Source organism: Opisthocomus hoazin, chromosome 1 (genome assembly GCF_030867145.1).
Source record: "Opisthocomus hoazin isolate bOpiHoa1 chromosome 1, bOpiHoa1.hap1, whole genome shotgun sequence".
Lineage (NCBI taxonomy): Eukaryota > Metazoa > Chordata > Aves > Opisthocomiformes > Opisthocomidae > Opisthocomus > Opisthocomus hoazin.
Genome location: NC_134414.1, coordinates 156,021,681 through 156,034,389, shown reverse-complemented (window position 1 = coordinate 156,034,389; position 12,709 = coordinate 156,021,681). Strand labels below are relative to the sequence as shown.

At 48.0% G+C, this 12,709-nt stretch overlaps 1 protein-coding gene across 17 annotated transcripts in view; it reads left to right on the top strand.

The window, feature by feature from the left end:
- PRR5 (proline rich 5) overlaps positions 1-6,436 on the top strand; it is an 88,352-nt gene extending 81,916 nt beyond the window's left edge. For all 17 annotated transcript variants that reach the window (XM_075443042.1, XM_075443026.1, XM_075443009.1 and 14 more), the window contains 2 exons: positions 2,317-2,455; positions 5,302-6,436. In XM_075443042.1, the coding sequence (XP_075299157.1) occupies positions 2,317-2,455; positions 5,302-5,852 (690 nt within the window). In that variant the 3' untranslated portion in view covers positions 5,853-6,436. The remainder of the gene's footprint in view (positions 1-2,316; positions 2,456-5,301) is intronic.
- The last annotated feature ends 6,273 nt before the right edge of the window (positions 6,437-12,709 follow it).

Below are 12,709 nucleotides of genomic sequence, written 5' to 3'. Positions count from 1 at the left end.
CAAGTGGTCAGGGAGTTGGAATTTTGAGAGAAGAGGGTGTTTCTCGGGAGCAGGGACCTGATGGGCTCGCCAGGCACAGCAGCCGCAGGGCAGCAGTGGTGGGGACAGGGTGGATCTGTGCCCAGCACAGCTGCTCGCTGGCCCCGTGACGGAGGGGTGTCAGCACCTGGAGTTTTGGGGTCGAGTCCCCCCAGGAGCCTACCCCAACCCAGCAGAGCTGCTGGAAGCCGCCTTGTATCTCTGCCAGAGCGGCAGTCAGCGCAGGATGCAGCTCGGGCTTTTGAGGTGTTCATCAGGGAAGAAGGGGTGTACAGCAGAACAGATAATTCACAGCCAAGAGGGAAACCAAAAGAGCCTTTCAGGCATGTGAGGCCAGCAGGAAATGGGACAGTGTTAAGATGCCACTGGGCAAGGACACTTTTGTCACTTGTGCAGTGTCACAGTTCTGCTAGCGGTACGAGTTACTTTGTGGGCAGCATCGTGCTAGTGAATTACTGGGTTTCGTTCTCCACGGTTGATACTTAGCTACCCTCTTTCACAAGTATCAGTAATACTTAAATGGCAGAAGACAAATAAAGCCTTACCACAAAATCTGGGCATGAGCAATGCTAAATATCACTGGCTTTTGCCACCAGTGTTATGTGTCACGTTTCGGAGACAGGTTCCGGAGGCAATGGGAGTGGTAGCCTGGAGCGCATGGCCTAACACGCTGGCGTTTGCCGGTGGCTTCTGAGCTCCATGCGGTTGTGAATATGTAGTAGGGTTGGCAGGCATCTTGCTCTTCTGGGGGCTGAGAAGATCTTGGCTAAATCCCAGAAGACAGGAGGGGAAACCATGGAGCAGATCTCAGCGTGATACAAATTGAAACTCTTCCTCCTGTTACTTGAAGTGTTTTCTCTGATACAGGCCAACAATGAATTTGAAATAAAACGGGCACCATCACTAAGTCTTCTGAATTGTTCCTGTGTTATTTTTGTCTGGTTTAACTGGTTGAGTATCTGTGGGCTCATTGTGCCATTACCTCAGTGTCTGCAAGCTTTCAGATTCACTGAGTATTTGTATTTGTGACTCTCCCAGAGTTTTACAGGACATAGCACAGATCGTTACTCATTATTTAAAACCCACTGAACTGGCATCCAAATTCTGTCCATTCTGTGTTTGCCGTTATTAATTTTCCATCCATAAACTCCTGTCAGGTAACGCTCAGGCAGCGCAGCAGCCAAGAGGTGAAGTAAACCATTCACAGACGTGTCGCAGGCGGCTGCTCACCCGTAGACACTGGCTGGTGAATCAGACTGAACGTCAGGGTCCTTTCACACGTGGAAGGGAGTTTTACAGTTTCACTCATTTGATCTCTGGAGATTTCGTCCCAACATGTTTCTTTTTACAGTAGTTCAGGGACATCTTATGAAATCTGGAATCCTGCTAAATTCAAGCAAACTTCTTGCCGAGTATGACATTTAAGATCTTAATTCTGCAACAAGATATGTCAAACATATGGCCACATAGCAACACACTGAAATAGGAATTCACTGCGGGTGGCAAGAGGGATCCTGCAGAGCAGTACACAGGGCTCCGCTCCGACCGCGCAGCAGCCGCACACGGCAGCTGTGCGTGGGACGGAGACGGCGGCTCCACCTCGGCAGCCTCGTACGCCCAGCTGTGGGTGGGAGCGCAGAGTTAACAGCTCAGGGCAGAACTGTGGGTGCATCTGACCGTGCTGGTTGTAATGTGACTTTTGCCTGGGTAATGGCAAGTGCCAGGGAGGGGGTGAGGAGTGAGATACAAACCTCTTCACTATAAATATTTCGTGTTGAAAAGATCCTGGAAGAAACATTTCTGAGAGTCGGTTTGACATTTTTCTTACCCTGTTGGTATTGCTTGGATAGCAGTGACACCCTGTGGCACCAGGCACTGGTGCAGCACTGGGCGGTGGGTCGTTCAGAAGTCGGTGGAAGATGGCAATAACAAAAAGCCCAGGGGTGTTTTTAATTCATCTTCACAGACTGCATCGTCCCTGACTGCCTTTGTGCTAGGCAGGATGTACCTTTCTGGATTTAAATGTCCCAAAAACGGCCACTGCCTCTCTCAGAGCATTCGCGCAGTGCCTGCGTGGTGAGTCTCGCCAGTTCGGCTCACGGCTCTTGGCTTCAGTGAGAGGAATCAGCTGTAGTAACAAACCAGCGTGGCATCATGGTGCACCTCTGCTCTATAACCTCGTGACAATGCGTGCCACCGCTCTGCTTGCCCCAGTCAGCAAGGAGAGCTTGTGGTTGGAGGGGACAGTGCTCATCTTGGGGATTTTCTCTCTTTCAGGGGGTTCACGAGTCAAAAGGTGTGACTGAAGATTATTTGAAACTGGAATCCCTGATCCAGAAAGTCGTTTCTCCTTACTTGGGCACGTACGGCCTGTACTCCAGCGACGGACCCTTCACGCACTCGTCCTGTATCCTGGGTAAGAACAGTGCAGGCTCAGTTTGACCCAGCACGGGGGGCTGCGCCGAACCTTGGTCCACACAGGGACAGGGCCACACAAGAGGAGGCTGCCGGTACTGATGCAGCACGGTCAGGTTCCTTTTCTGAAGGCCATGCTCCTTGCAATGTGCAGAGTCACAGTGAAACTTGCCCGTGGCAGAGGATGAAAACAGATCATCATAACAGTGCTCATTAATAAATCTGTGACTCTAGAGCGTGTTTAGCATTTCCATTCCACCTTTTAATGAGAGACCTTTAACACAAGATGCTGCTGAGAGGAAGAAGCAAGGAGCCATTTCTAGAGTGCTGAGTAGTGTCTGTTCACGAGTGCACAAATACCATACAAGGCCATTTAAAGCAGGGAAGAGAGTAGGCATTTGTCTTAGAGAAGACTAAGCGATAAACCTTCAAACATGTAAACGCTTTCCACAGAGTGGAAGGTAATAAGCTGTTCTCCATCCCCCTGGAGATAAGAAAAATTGAGTGGACCACACGTAGCGGGGGAAATTCAGGTTACGTGGAAGGAAAAATCTCTAGTGTCACATAAACCGCCTCTTGAGGCTGTGGAGTCTTCGTTCTGGAGGTCCTGTTTACATGTCACACACACAGCATCCATACGGAGCAGGGGGGTAAACGTGGCTCTCCCCGGTGGCAGAGGCTGTGTGAGTGACCTGCTTGAGTCCCTTTCAGCTTATTTTCTATGGTTCTTTGAGCTCTGAAGCATTCAGTGACTTCTGTGAAGGCAAGATTTGTCCAAGATGAAGGTCTTTTGAATATCCCACGTAGTAATTCAGTCTGTTGAAAATTCAAGGGGGATTCTAGCAGTGTAAATCAAAAAGGGAATGAGGTAGTACCTGAGTATTCTAATGTAAATACTGTGATGGGCTGCTTGAATAGAGAAAACAGAGGAGAAAATCAGTTCAATCCTGTGTTTTCCATGCAGTCAATTTAATCTATTTGCTTGTCAGAAGTGGTCAATAAGGTAGTTGATTTTCCCTTGAAGCTGAATGGGAAAATGGTTGTATTGCAGTAAGAGTTTATGAAACAAATCAGTTTTATGTGAATAAATAGAAGCCAGTTATTCATGGAAAATGGTTCAGGATTACTACTTTGTATTCATTGCTTGCTATTAAACGGCCACAAGCATTTAAATGGTGCCCAAATTGACGTTTACTGAATACAAGCTTTTGTATGTCAGGACAGAAAATATGTAGCCAAAGACAATAAAACTCCAGCAAACTGTATTGTTAGAAAATAAATGCTGTATTGCATGGCTGCCGAAGATAGGAAAGTTTTGGTGGACCGGGCACGTCCGCTTGCTGTGGTCTGGGGTGTAGATCTGTAGCAGTGCCCCTGGGTAGGTCTTACTATGGTCAGTGAACCTGCATCCAAGGGAGCTGAGTGCAAAAGTTTCTGCTGCTTTTAAACTAATGCAGCTAGTTCTGTCCAGCTGTTTTGGTAGCATGATTTAAAGCTGTGACATCTTGTCCTTGGGACTGGTGAGGCCACTGACCTCTTTTCTTCCCTGTCTGGCCAGCACACAGCTTTCCCTTCCAGCCAAGCCTTGGGGTTACCAAAAAGCCAGAGTTCCTGAGGCAGAGCAGCCCCAGGGAACCTCTTCTGTTTGCCAGGTCAAACTCCTCCTAACAGAGAAAAAGTCCAAAAGTCAGCTTGTCTCAGTTGATTGCACTGCCGAGGCAGACACAAGTGCAAAATACAATCTGAAGTACAGAAACTGGCTTTTTTATGTGTTCTTTTGCTATCCTTCTCTTGGTTGTTTGACATCATTTGTACAGCATATGATTGGAATTGGTGCTCAGGTAGGCACATAATTGTACATACGTATAATTTGAGAAGAGACTGGCATTTGTAAAGAAAATTGCATGGTTTGCAGGGGAACATACACCAGTATCCCGATTTAAAGCAGACAATTTCTATGCAGTGGCTGTGCTTGACTTCCAGTGCAACTCAGTTCCCTTCTCCAGCCATGCCCCTTTCATGGGGATGGCAAAGCGAGAGCAGCAGGAAGAAAGCTTCAAAAGTGAGACCCATTATTCACACCACTTTGGGGTTTTTTTTAGCACAAGTGAGTCTGAGCACTGAGATCCACACACAGTTTGTGTGATGGTCATTTTGACCTAGCTGCTGGGGAGCACTCCAGCCTGAAATCACTGGTGGGATCTCCGTGCTGACCCGCTGCCACCTGCTGCTCCTTTGGGAGGAGCCCGCTTGGTGAACGCAGCGTTCGTACAGTCGCTGCCGGGCTGTGGGCACTGCCCTCCAGTGAACATTTCCAAACACTCTTGGTGCTCTCTCCTTGTGTATGTCCGAACGATGCTTTGAATCCAAGTTTTTTTTGGAATTATTAGTAAGTCTTAATCCTTGTGCCCCAAATTTGAAGAGACCTGATTTTCCAAGGGTGGGTGGAAAAGTTACATTCCAGCTACTAGAAAGCAGCGATGACCTTTACAGCCTGAACAAGAACAGATTTGCAGTTCCTGTTCTTCTCTAAAGAAAGTATTTGCAGTTGTGTGCCAGGTCTCCCACAATATTTACTGCTTTACTTCAGCTGCTGAAGTTGTGTGAATATAAGGGCGTCTCAGCTATTACTTGTAAAGGTATAGTTGAGGTCTTCAATACGCTAAAGAAATCTAGGAAGTCTGAATCTTACGGATCTATAAAACCAGCAAAATGTATTCTTAAGTTTTTGTCCTTCGAGAAAAGCTCATGAATCGTCAGGGCTTGACTTTTGAACACTTGCAAGTATTAGTACCACAAAAATGGGAGCCTTTGTAGATATTACTCTGGATCTTTCTCTGTTTACAGAGAAGCGGTTCTTCAGGCGTTCCAAATCGGGTGACATCCTTGCCAAGAACCCCGTGGTGCGATCAAAGAGCTACAACAATCCCCTGCTGACGCCAGTAGCCGAATACGAAACGGAGGGCCTGGCTGCCAATGGAACGGGCATCCGAAGGCACTCGGTTTCGGAAATGACCTCCTGCCTGGAGCTACAGGGGTACTCCAACCTCACCACCATCATGGACAGCGGTTCCAAGAGCTCCATGACGGCCACAAAAAGCTCGCTGTCAGGAGACCAGGAGAGGCCCGGCCCTGGGTCAGTGCAATGCTCTAGCAAACTCAGCACAGTCGAGCAACAGAAAGGACTCTTCCACTCGATGGACGACCCACATAAGTCTTTTGAGCTGGACAGGGACCCTTCCTTGATTCCAGTTCGCTCTTCAAGCCCTGAGAACATAGTGGATCAGATTTTGGAGTCGATTGACTCTGATTCTGAAGGCATTTTTATCGATTTTGGCCGAGGCTGTTCCAATTCATCAGCGTACAATGTGGACGTGAACAGACAGAGTATCATGTGAAGGACATTGGGAGACACCCCTTCAGTTTTAATATTACGTATGAAAGTTACTAATGCATTGAGTTGAACTGTGGGCAAGCTAGATGTGTCTAGGGCAGAACCTCTGTTGCAGGCCATCACAGCTGTACTGAAGAACACAAACACAAGTTTACAGCAGGCGGGAATCTTTTGCAAGGCCAAAGAAACTCCAGCCACTTGTCCCTGTCCCCGTCACTTTGCAGTTGGATTTCCTATTGTCTTTGTAAACTTACAGGTTTCACAAAATGCCATTGGTGCAGCTGGCGGTGTTCATCCCGTAAAACAGCCTAGCAAATAGCTGTGTTCACTTTCTATTTTCTCAGGAGATTCCTGTAGACAGCAGGTTGTTCTCTGAACTGTGACACCTCAGCCAGAGTAAAAACATCTCCTTTTAAAAAAACAAAAAAATCCAGAGGCTGTGGGCCTTCATGCCACCGAGTACAGTTATAAAGAAATCTCTTTTAATCTTTTTCTTGTACATCTTGTATGCACTCCTTTGCCTAATGGTGAGTTTGAGTTCTTGAAGAAAGGCAAATAAACAGAAACGTGCTACCTGATGTCACCCGATGCCTCATGTTTCGTGTTCTGTTTCACAGCCAATGCCTTCTGTCTGTGAGAGAGCTGTCTTGAAACTGGCTTTTAAGGCTGTGTAATTTGCTCTGAATGTGGCAATTCCAAGAAATCTGTGCACTGTCGACTCCTGGAGCATCCATTGTGTGGAGAGATTCCAGCAGAATTCAACTTACTGGTTTCCTAAATAAATCAAAATACAGCCTCTTGGAGGAAATCCGCGTTACACAGTTCTGTTCTTCAAGAAATACAATAATGCATATACTGTCAGTTATGTGTTGATATTGGGGAGCGTGAACCTTGCAGCTCCTCTCACCCTGAGCACTCCCAGCTCTTTGGTTCCCCCTCGCACTGACATGGTGGTGTAAGAGCTGCGTCAATGGTTTTGCAGAGGATCGACGCACATGATACTAAGGTGAAGTAGAAATCCTGATGCCTGGCAGATTTTTGATCAGATGGTTTTACAGTGAAGAAAGAGCTACTTTAGGTCACTCCATTCTAGGCATCTCCTCTGGAGAAGAGTCAGCTGGTAACTGCTGAGCTGCTCGGCAGAGGCTGGTCATCAGTTTGGTCTGGCAGCGCCTGGCGCTTAGCTCAGATGCTCGAGGACTCTCCAGCTTTACTCTGCACTTGCACTGCTGACCCTAACATTCCCCAAACTCTTCCCCAGGTTTTGACTACGTTTCTTGTCTCAAGGCCTCACTTCTGATGCTTAATTTCCTTTGGCCTCACTGCTTGATCTTTTTGGAAGTGTTAGCTCCATCTTTTGCTACCACCCCTGCTACCATCACTGCTGGAGATTGTAGCTTCTGGATAGATGTGCAGGCTTCCCATAAGACAGAGATTTGAGAACCTCAGGAGCCAGCTGATGAAGGAGCCCCATAAATGAGGCAGGGGGTTGGCGGTGTCTGTTCTGCTTCTTTGTGTTCGGCATGTTCAGCTGTGCAGCCTCCCCTAAAGGTAGGCACCTAAGTTAGGTCGTACTCAAAAGTTTTTTTACACAGAGAAAAATAATTGCTTCTCTGTCCCAGCAGTCTCAAACCTGACAGCCAAGGAACACATCTGGACAGGACCATCCAGTGTGGGGCAGAGTCAAGTGCAGAGGTACTTCACGCCAGCTGGCAGAAATGCAGGTGCAGCAGAACATGCCCTCAGCAAAAACATCTCTGGTGCCTGCGTGGTGCCTGGACGGAACTTTGAGGTCCCGTAAATGAAATGGTGTAGGACGTAGGCACCCAAGTAGCCCTCTGGATGTGCAACTACATCTTGCAGGTTGCCAGGTCACCCATCTGGCCCCTTCCTGGCCATGGCGGTGCCTCTGCCGCTGTGCACGGAGGGACGCCCAGGAGCGCTTCGCTCCTGACTGGGCTGAGCGTGTCGGCACACGTCTGAGGTTTATCAGGTTCCTACAAACTGGTTGGTGCTACCAAAGGATGTTTGCCCACCCTCCTGTCTGGGGGCATGATGAGCCGGTAGTCCCAAGGCACATTTGGCCCTCTGCAAGCCACAGGGCAGAGAGGAGGTCTGGCTGGACTTGGATCCAGTATGTGACAGGATCGGTGATTTCCAGAAGTGTCCTAAAGGGGTACAAGCCCCCAGACTGGTGCCCCCAGCCTCCACCCTTGTTTCTTCTGACAAATGCTGATCTGTTTCCTGAATTATTATTTAGCTTGGAGAAAAAAAGTATCTGCAGCCTTGTTCTAAGGACACAGCACAGGGGAGGAGAAGATAGATCAAAATCCCACAGGAAAATTTGAAGAATGTAGTGGATCAAGGCCTCTGCCCAGCTCCTTCCCTTAGGGAACATTAAACGTAATAAGAGTTATAAGTTTATTTATAACTGTGTGATTCTGTGATTAATTATTGGGTAATATTTAAGCACAGTTTCAATGGTGAGGAGAAAGACTGTGAGGACCCTTCCCACCTGAGCTTTCTCAGGGTTCGTGCCCTCCCCTGTGATACGGAGACCTCGAACTACTACTACAGTGAGCTACCCTCTCGCACCTCGCGTGCGTGGAGCTAGCGAAGGGGACTTTCTAAAGGCTGGTTAAAGGTGGGGTTCAGTGACTGCGTCAGAGGAGCACTCCCGACAGCCACCTCAGGAATCCACAAGAGGAGCGGGATTTAGGAAATGGTCTCATCCTCAGCGTCTGCTGTTGGTCAGGGCGGGCAGCCTGGCGCCGGTTGTCACAGCCTGTCCTTGGACAGGCCACACTCTCGCATGCGCGGCGGGGGCAGCCGGCTGTCCCGCAGCGTTGTGGCACTGCAGCACAGCACTTCCAGTTTAGCCTTCGCATTTCTCTCATCTCACACTTTAGGGTCCAGGGTCTGGTAGCCAGAAGATCTTCTGCAGGCTTTCATGAGCAGAAGGCAGATTCTTCAGCAGGTAACAGAGCAAGGCCCCTTCCCCAGGACCACACTGGAGACAGGCAGAAAAGCAAAGGACAACCCAGCCCCACCCCACCGTGCCCCCAAGCTGATTGCCAGCTGTGGTGGGGCTGAAGGGGTACTTAAGGAAGCTGGGTTCAGACCTGGTGTGGTTCATTACTCATTAGGATGTTCTGTGAGTGCTGCTAGGCGGAAGTAAGAGGCTTCTATCGATCCCTTTTTGGATGATGAGGATCTCCGCTGGCTTCAGTTAAAGTAAGCCAACCTGATAATGCTGTGTGTCTCCTTCTCTGGAGATATTGTCTCCTTCTCTGGAGGTATTCAAGACCCTCCTGGACAAGGTCCTGTGCAGCCTGCTGTAGGTGACCCTGCTTCGGCAGGGGGGTTGGACTAGATGACCCACAGAGGTCCCTTCCAACCCCTACTATTCTGTGATATTCTGTGGTGCTGAGCTCTGCTGTTGCTGTGGTTTCGAGCGTACTGAAGGAGCAAATCTGTTCTGACTCTTAAGGCTTCAAGCTGCAGTTTCAGGGCTATTTTTTAATTAAAGAAAACATTATAAACTCAGTAGGATTGCTATAAAGAGCCTCAAAATCTGAAGTCACGTTTAAGTTGCCTACTGCAGTGGTGATAGGGTGGCACTTTGTCTCTCCTTCAAGTTTCTATTAAAATCCACAGCAGATGTGACTGTAAACTGGAAAAGCTGGGTGTGGTGGTCTAGCTAATTGCTGTGGAAGCTGCCGTCTCTGTGGTGCTCAGCGATGAAACCTCTCGTCACCTCGTTCCCCAGGAAGTGGCACTCTGTAGCAAGACGCAGGTGGGACCACGCTCTCGCTCTGTGCTGGTTTGTGGCTGCAAGGCCGTGGGTGTGAACGCGCGAGGGGCGGCGGACGTAGCCCTGCGAGGACAGACCACGCGAGTGTGGGCAGTCGGAGCCCAGTGCTCAGGGACTTTAGATGCTGCGCAGGTGTGGGACTACCCTGATGGGTCATCCCCCTACCAGTAATCCCAGTGCTGACTAGGCAGGGATGTGGTCTTCCTAGGGACAAATCATAGAGTTATTACAAAGCAAAAATGTGTATCAAAGACAATAGTGCAGGTTCTTGCCAAAATATATTTATGAAGTGATGGCTTTCACCTTTCAAATGCTGTTAGGTGGCAGCGTCCCAGTGCACCGGGGATCCTCCAGCTTTGTCCCTAAGGGGGCATTCTCAGTATTCCTCTCCACCCTTCCTTTGTTATGGTAAACTGTGGCATTTTATATCCTAATTCAGAACTCAAAAGCTCTCTGCTTTTCCCTGCTTGGGACAGGTTCCAAAACCCTGTGAGGGACACAGAGCAACAGACAGCACTTAGAGCTCCTGTGGTCTGGTACTGCAGGGGGAGTGAAAGGAGCTGGGAGTCTAAATGAACAGCTCCTGAGCTCTGGGGAGAACTAACACAGCTCCCTGGAGCCCGACTGGAAACAGCAGAATAATTGGTGGCAAATAATGCTGCCCAAATAGAGGCCTTCTTTTTTTTTTTTTTTGTGGAATGGGGAAGATGAATTTCTATTATTCAGTTAGCTCCTGGCGAGCTGGTTTTGATAGTGCTTTTGACAAAAACAGACGTGCTTGCTGATACCATCTGAACCACTAAGCTCTGGTGACAGATGACCTATGGGCCACCTTCTTCTACGGCCGCCACACAGACATGCAAGTATATGAAAATAGTGGATATCTCTCTAAGGCTCTGGTTAGAGATGTATGGATTGCCCCCTCACTAGGATGACATCTTGGAAATAAAGATGTCAGAAACCCTGTAGTGTTATTTTGGAGCTCTGGTTTGCAGAGGTGTGACTGCCATTCCGGAACTTTTCTCAAAATACTCAGATTTTTGAGTGGGGGAGCAGAAACTGCCTGCAGAGCTATCAGTCGAGCAGGCGGTGCTGCAAATAATATATGCAGCCATTTTAATAATACACAAATCTTTGCTACCATGCTCTCCAGGAGAATCAAATTCTTGGTTTACAAAGGAAGTCGTGTTTGCACCTTTCCACAAACGAAAAAATACAAATCTAACTGGGGAATAAATAGATTTTTCCTCAAAGAGCCTCCCTTTCTCTTCACGTGGCGTGGTAGCAGCAGCATTAGATTGCTGTGCTTGGTGGCTCGCAAGTTGCAAAAGATTCTTCTTCTCGTGCAAAGAGGAGATGGTGCGGGGCTGGAGGAGCAGACCGGCGTCTCGGGCTGGTGTGGGCCAAAGGTGCCAAGAAAGCAGCTGTGCCGTTGTGTCCTCTAAAACTCAACTCGGGTGGCTTTGACCCGCTATCTCAATGTCCTAATCCTGCTGGCATTTTAATATTCTTTCGGCAGGTAACTTGACTGGTAATTAAATAATGGAAATAGCCTGTTATTTCCGAAACGCTGCACCCCCTCGGGTCTTGTAGTGCATAACTGGATTAGCAGGTTGGCTGCTCGCCTGCCTGTAGCGGGATTGCCTGCCTGAGAGATGGACTGCCAGGATGCGCTGCCAAGGCCGGAGGAGAGAGGGAAGGGAAAAACGGGTGTGTGAGCAGCCGTGGCACGGCTGGGCTGGCAAACCTGTCGGAAGTTTGTTGTTAGTTAGCTGCCTTTGTAAAATGAGGTATGGGAGGCTAAGTTTATGTTTCTGTTATGGAGGGTCTACATCGGTATTTTCACCTTAAAATTGCTAACTTTTCCAGAACGTACTTATTTCCTAATTATTTTAGGATGAAATAATTTTTTTCCCCTTGCAAAAGCTAAAAAAGTTAGTCTTAGGCAGAGTTTTAGCTAGATACCAAAAATGCATTCCCTTTGTAAATCCTAGCCCTCTGAACTCTGGGTTTGGAATCAGAATTTGAAAGGGATTCTTAGGGCACTGCTGTCTTTGCAGTGAAGGTTAGTCTTGGGATAAGATTGCTGGGCTGGAGTTCAGAGGCTGGGATGGCTTAGTTTCATGTCCTCCACGGGCTTTTTGCATAGATTTAAGTAATTTCATAGCTCTACACCTCTTCAGAACATGGGAATAATGTTCTTGCCTGTCCTGCTTAAGTTTTAAATTGTGGAGTGGATTGTCTGTTGCTGACAGGTTTCATGATAAAGCGTGCACAACAAGAGCAGGCAGTGTGATTGGGGTGAATGATTGCGTGTAAATTAGCAACGCAGCCCTGACTTTTGTGTATTTAACTTTGTTGCCGTTGTATTCTTTTAATGCAGCTGCACCACTGATTTAAGTCTATACAAGCTAATTAATTCCTCATTATGATCCATTCCCTATCTATCTTCGTGCCTTGTTTGGCTTTCCTTCCCAACAGCAGTCTTCCCCGACACGTTTACAGTGACACTAGCCTCTGGTTTTTTAGCTGATATTGCCTCTTTAATAGTCTGGGAGCTTTGAGCACTTCATGGGGGTTCTTTTCTTTCCATCCGTGTTACTTTGTTCTTAGCATCAAGCTTCTTATTGTCCATGACTCTCAATAGTTTAGGTCCCTCTGAAATTCCTTGTGTTCTGTCCTGAATATGCTCTGTAAGCCCTGGGAGCAAAGATCTCTGCTTCACGCTTTATCCATCTCTTCCAATCAAAAAAAAATGGAAGGCATTGGGCTTGATGTCCAAAGAGGAAAAATTATCTTCCCACTTGCAGCAGTTTTGTGGAAAATTGAGTTCATAAGTTTCTGTTCTTCATGGTGACTCAGACTGTGCTAAAACACAGGTATGGTACTTGTGCTCTACCTGTGTCTCAAAATGACTCCATTTCTTGTGAATTGTTGTGCCACTCCAGTCTTAAACCGCATGGGTGTGCAATCATCTGGGGTGGCAGCAGTCGACGGGAAGCTGGAGAAGTTGGAAACCTCTCGGGTTATCCACAGGCAATCTCTGC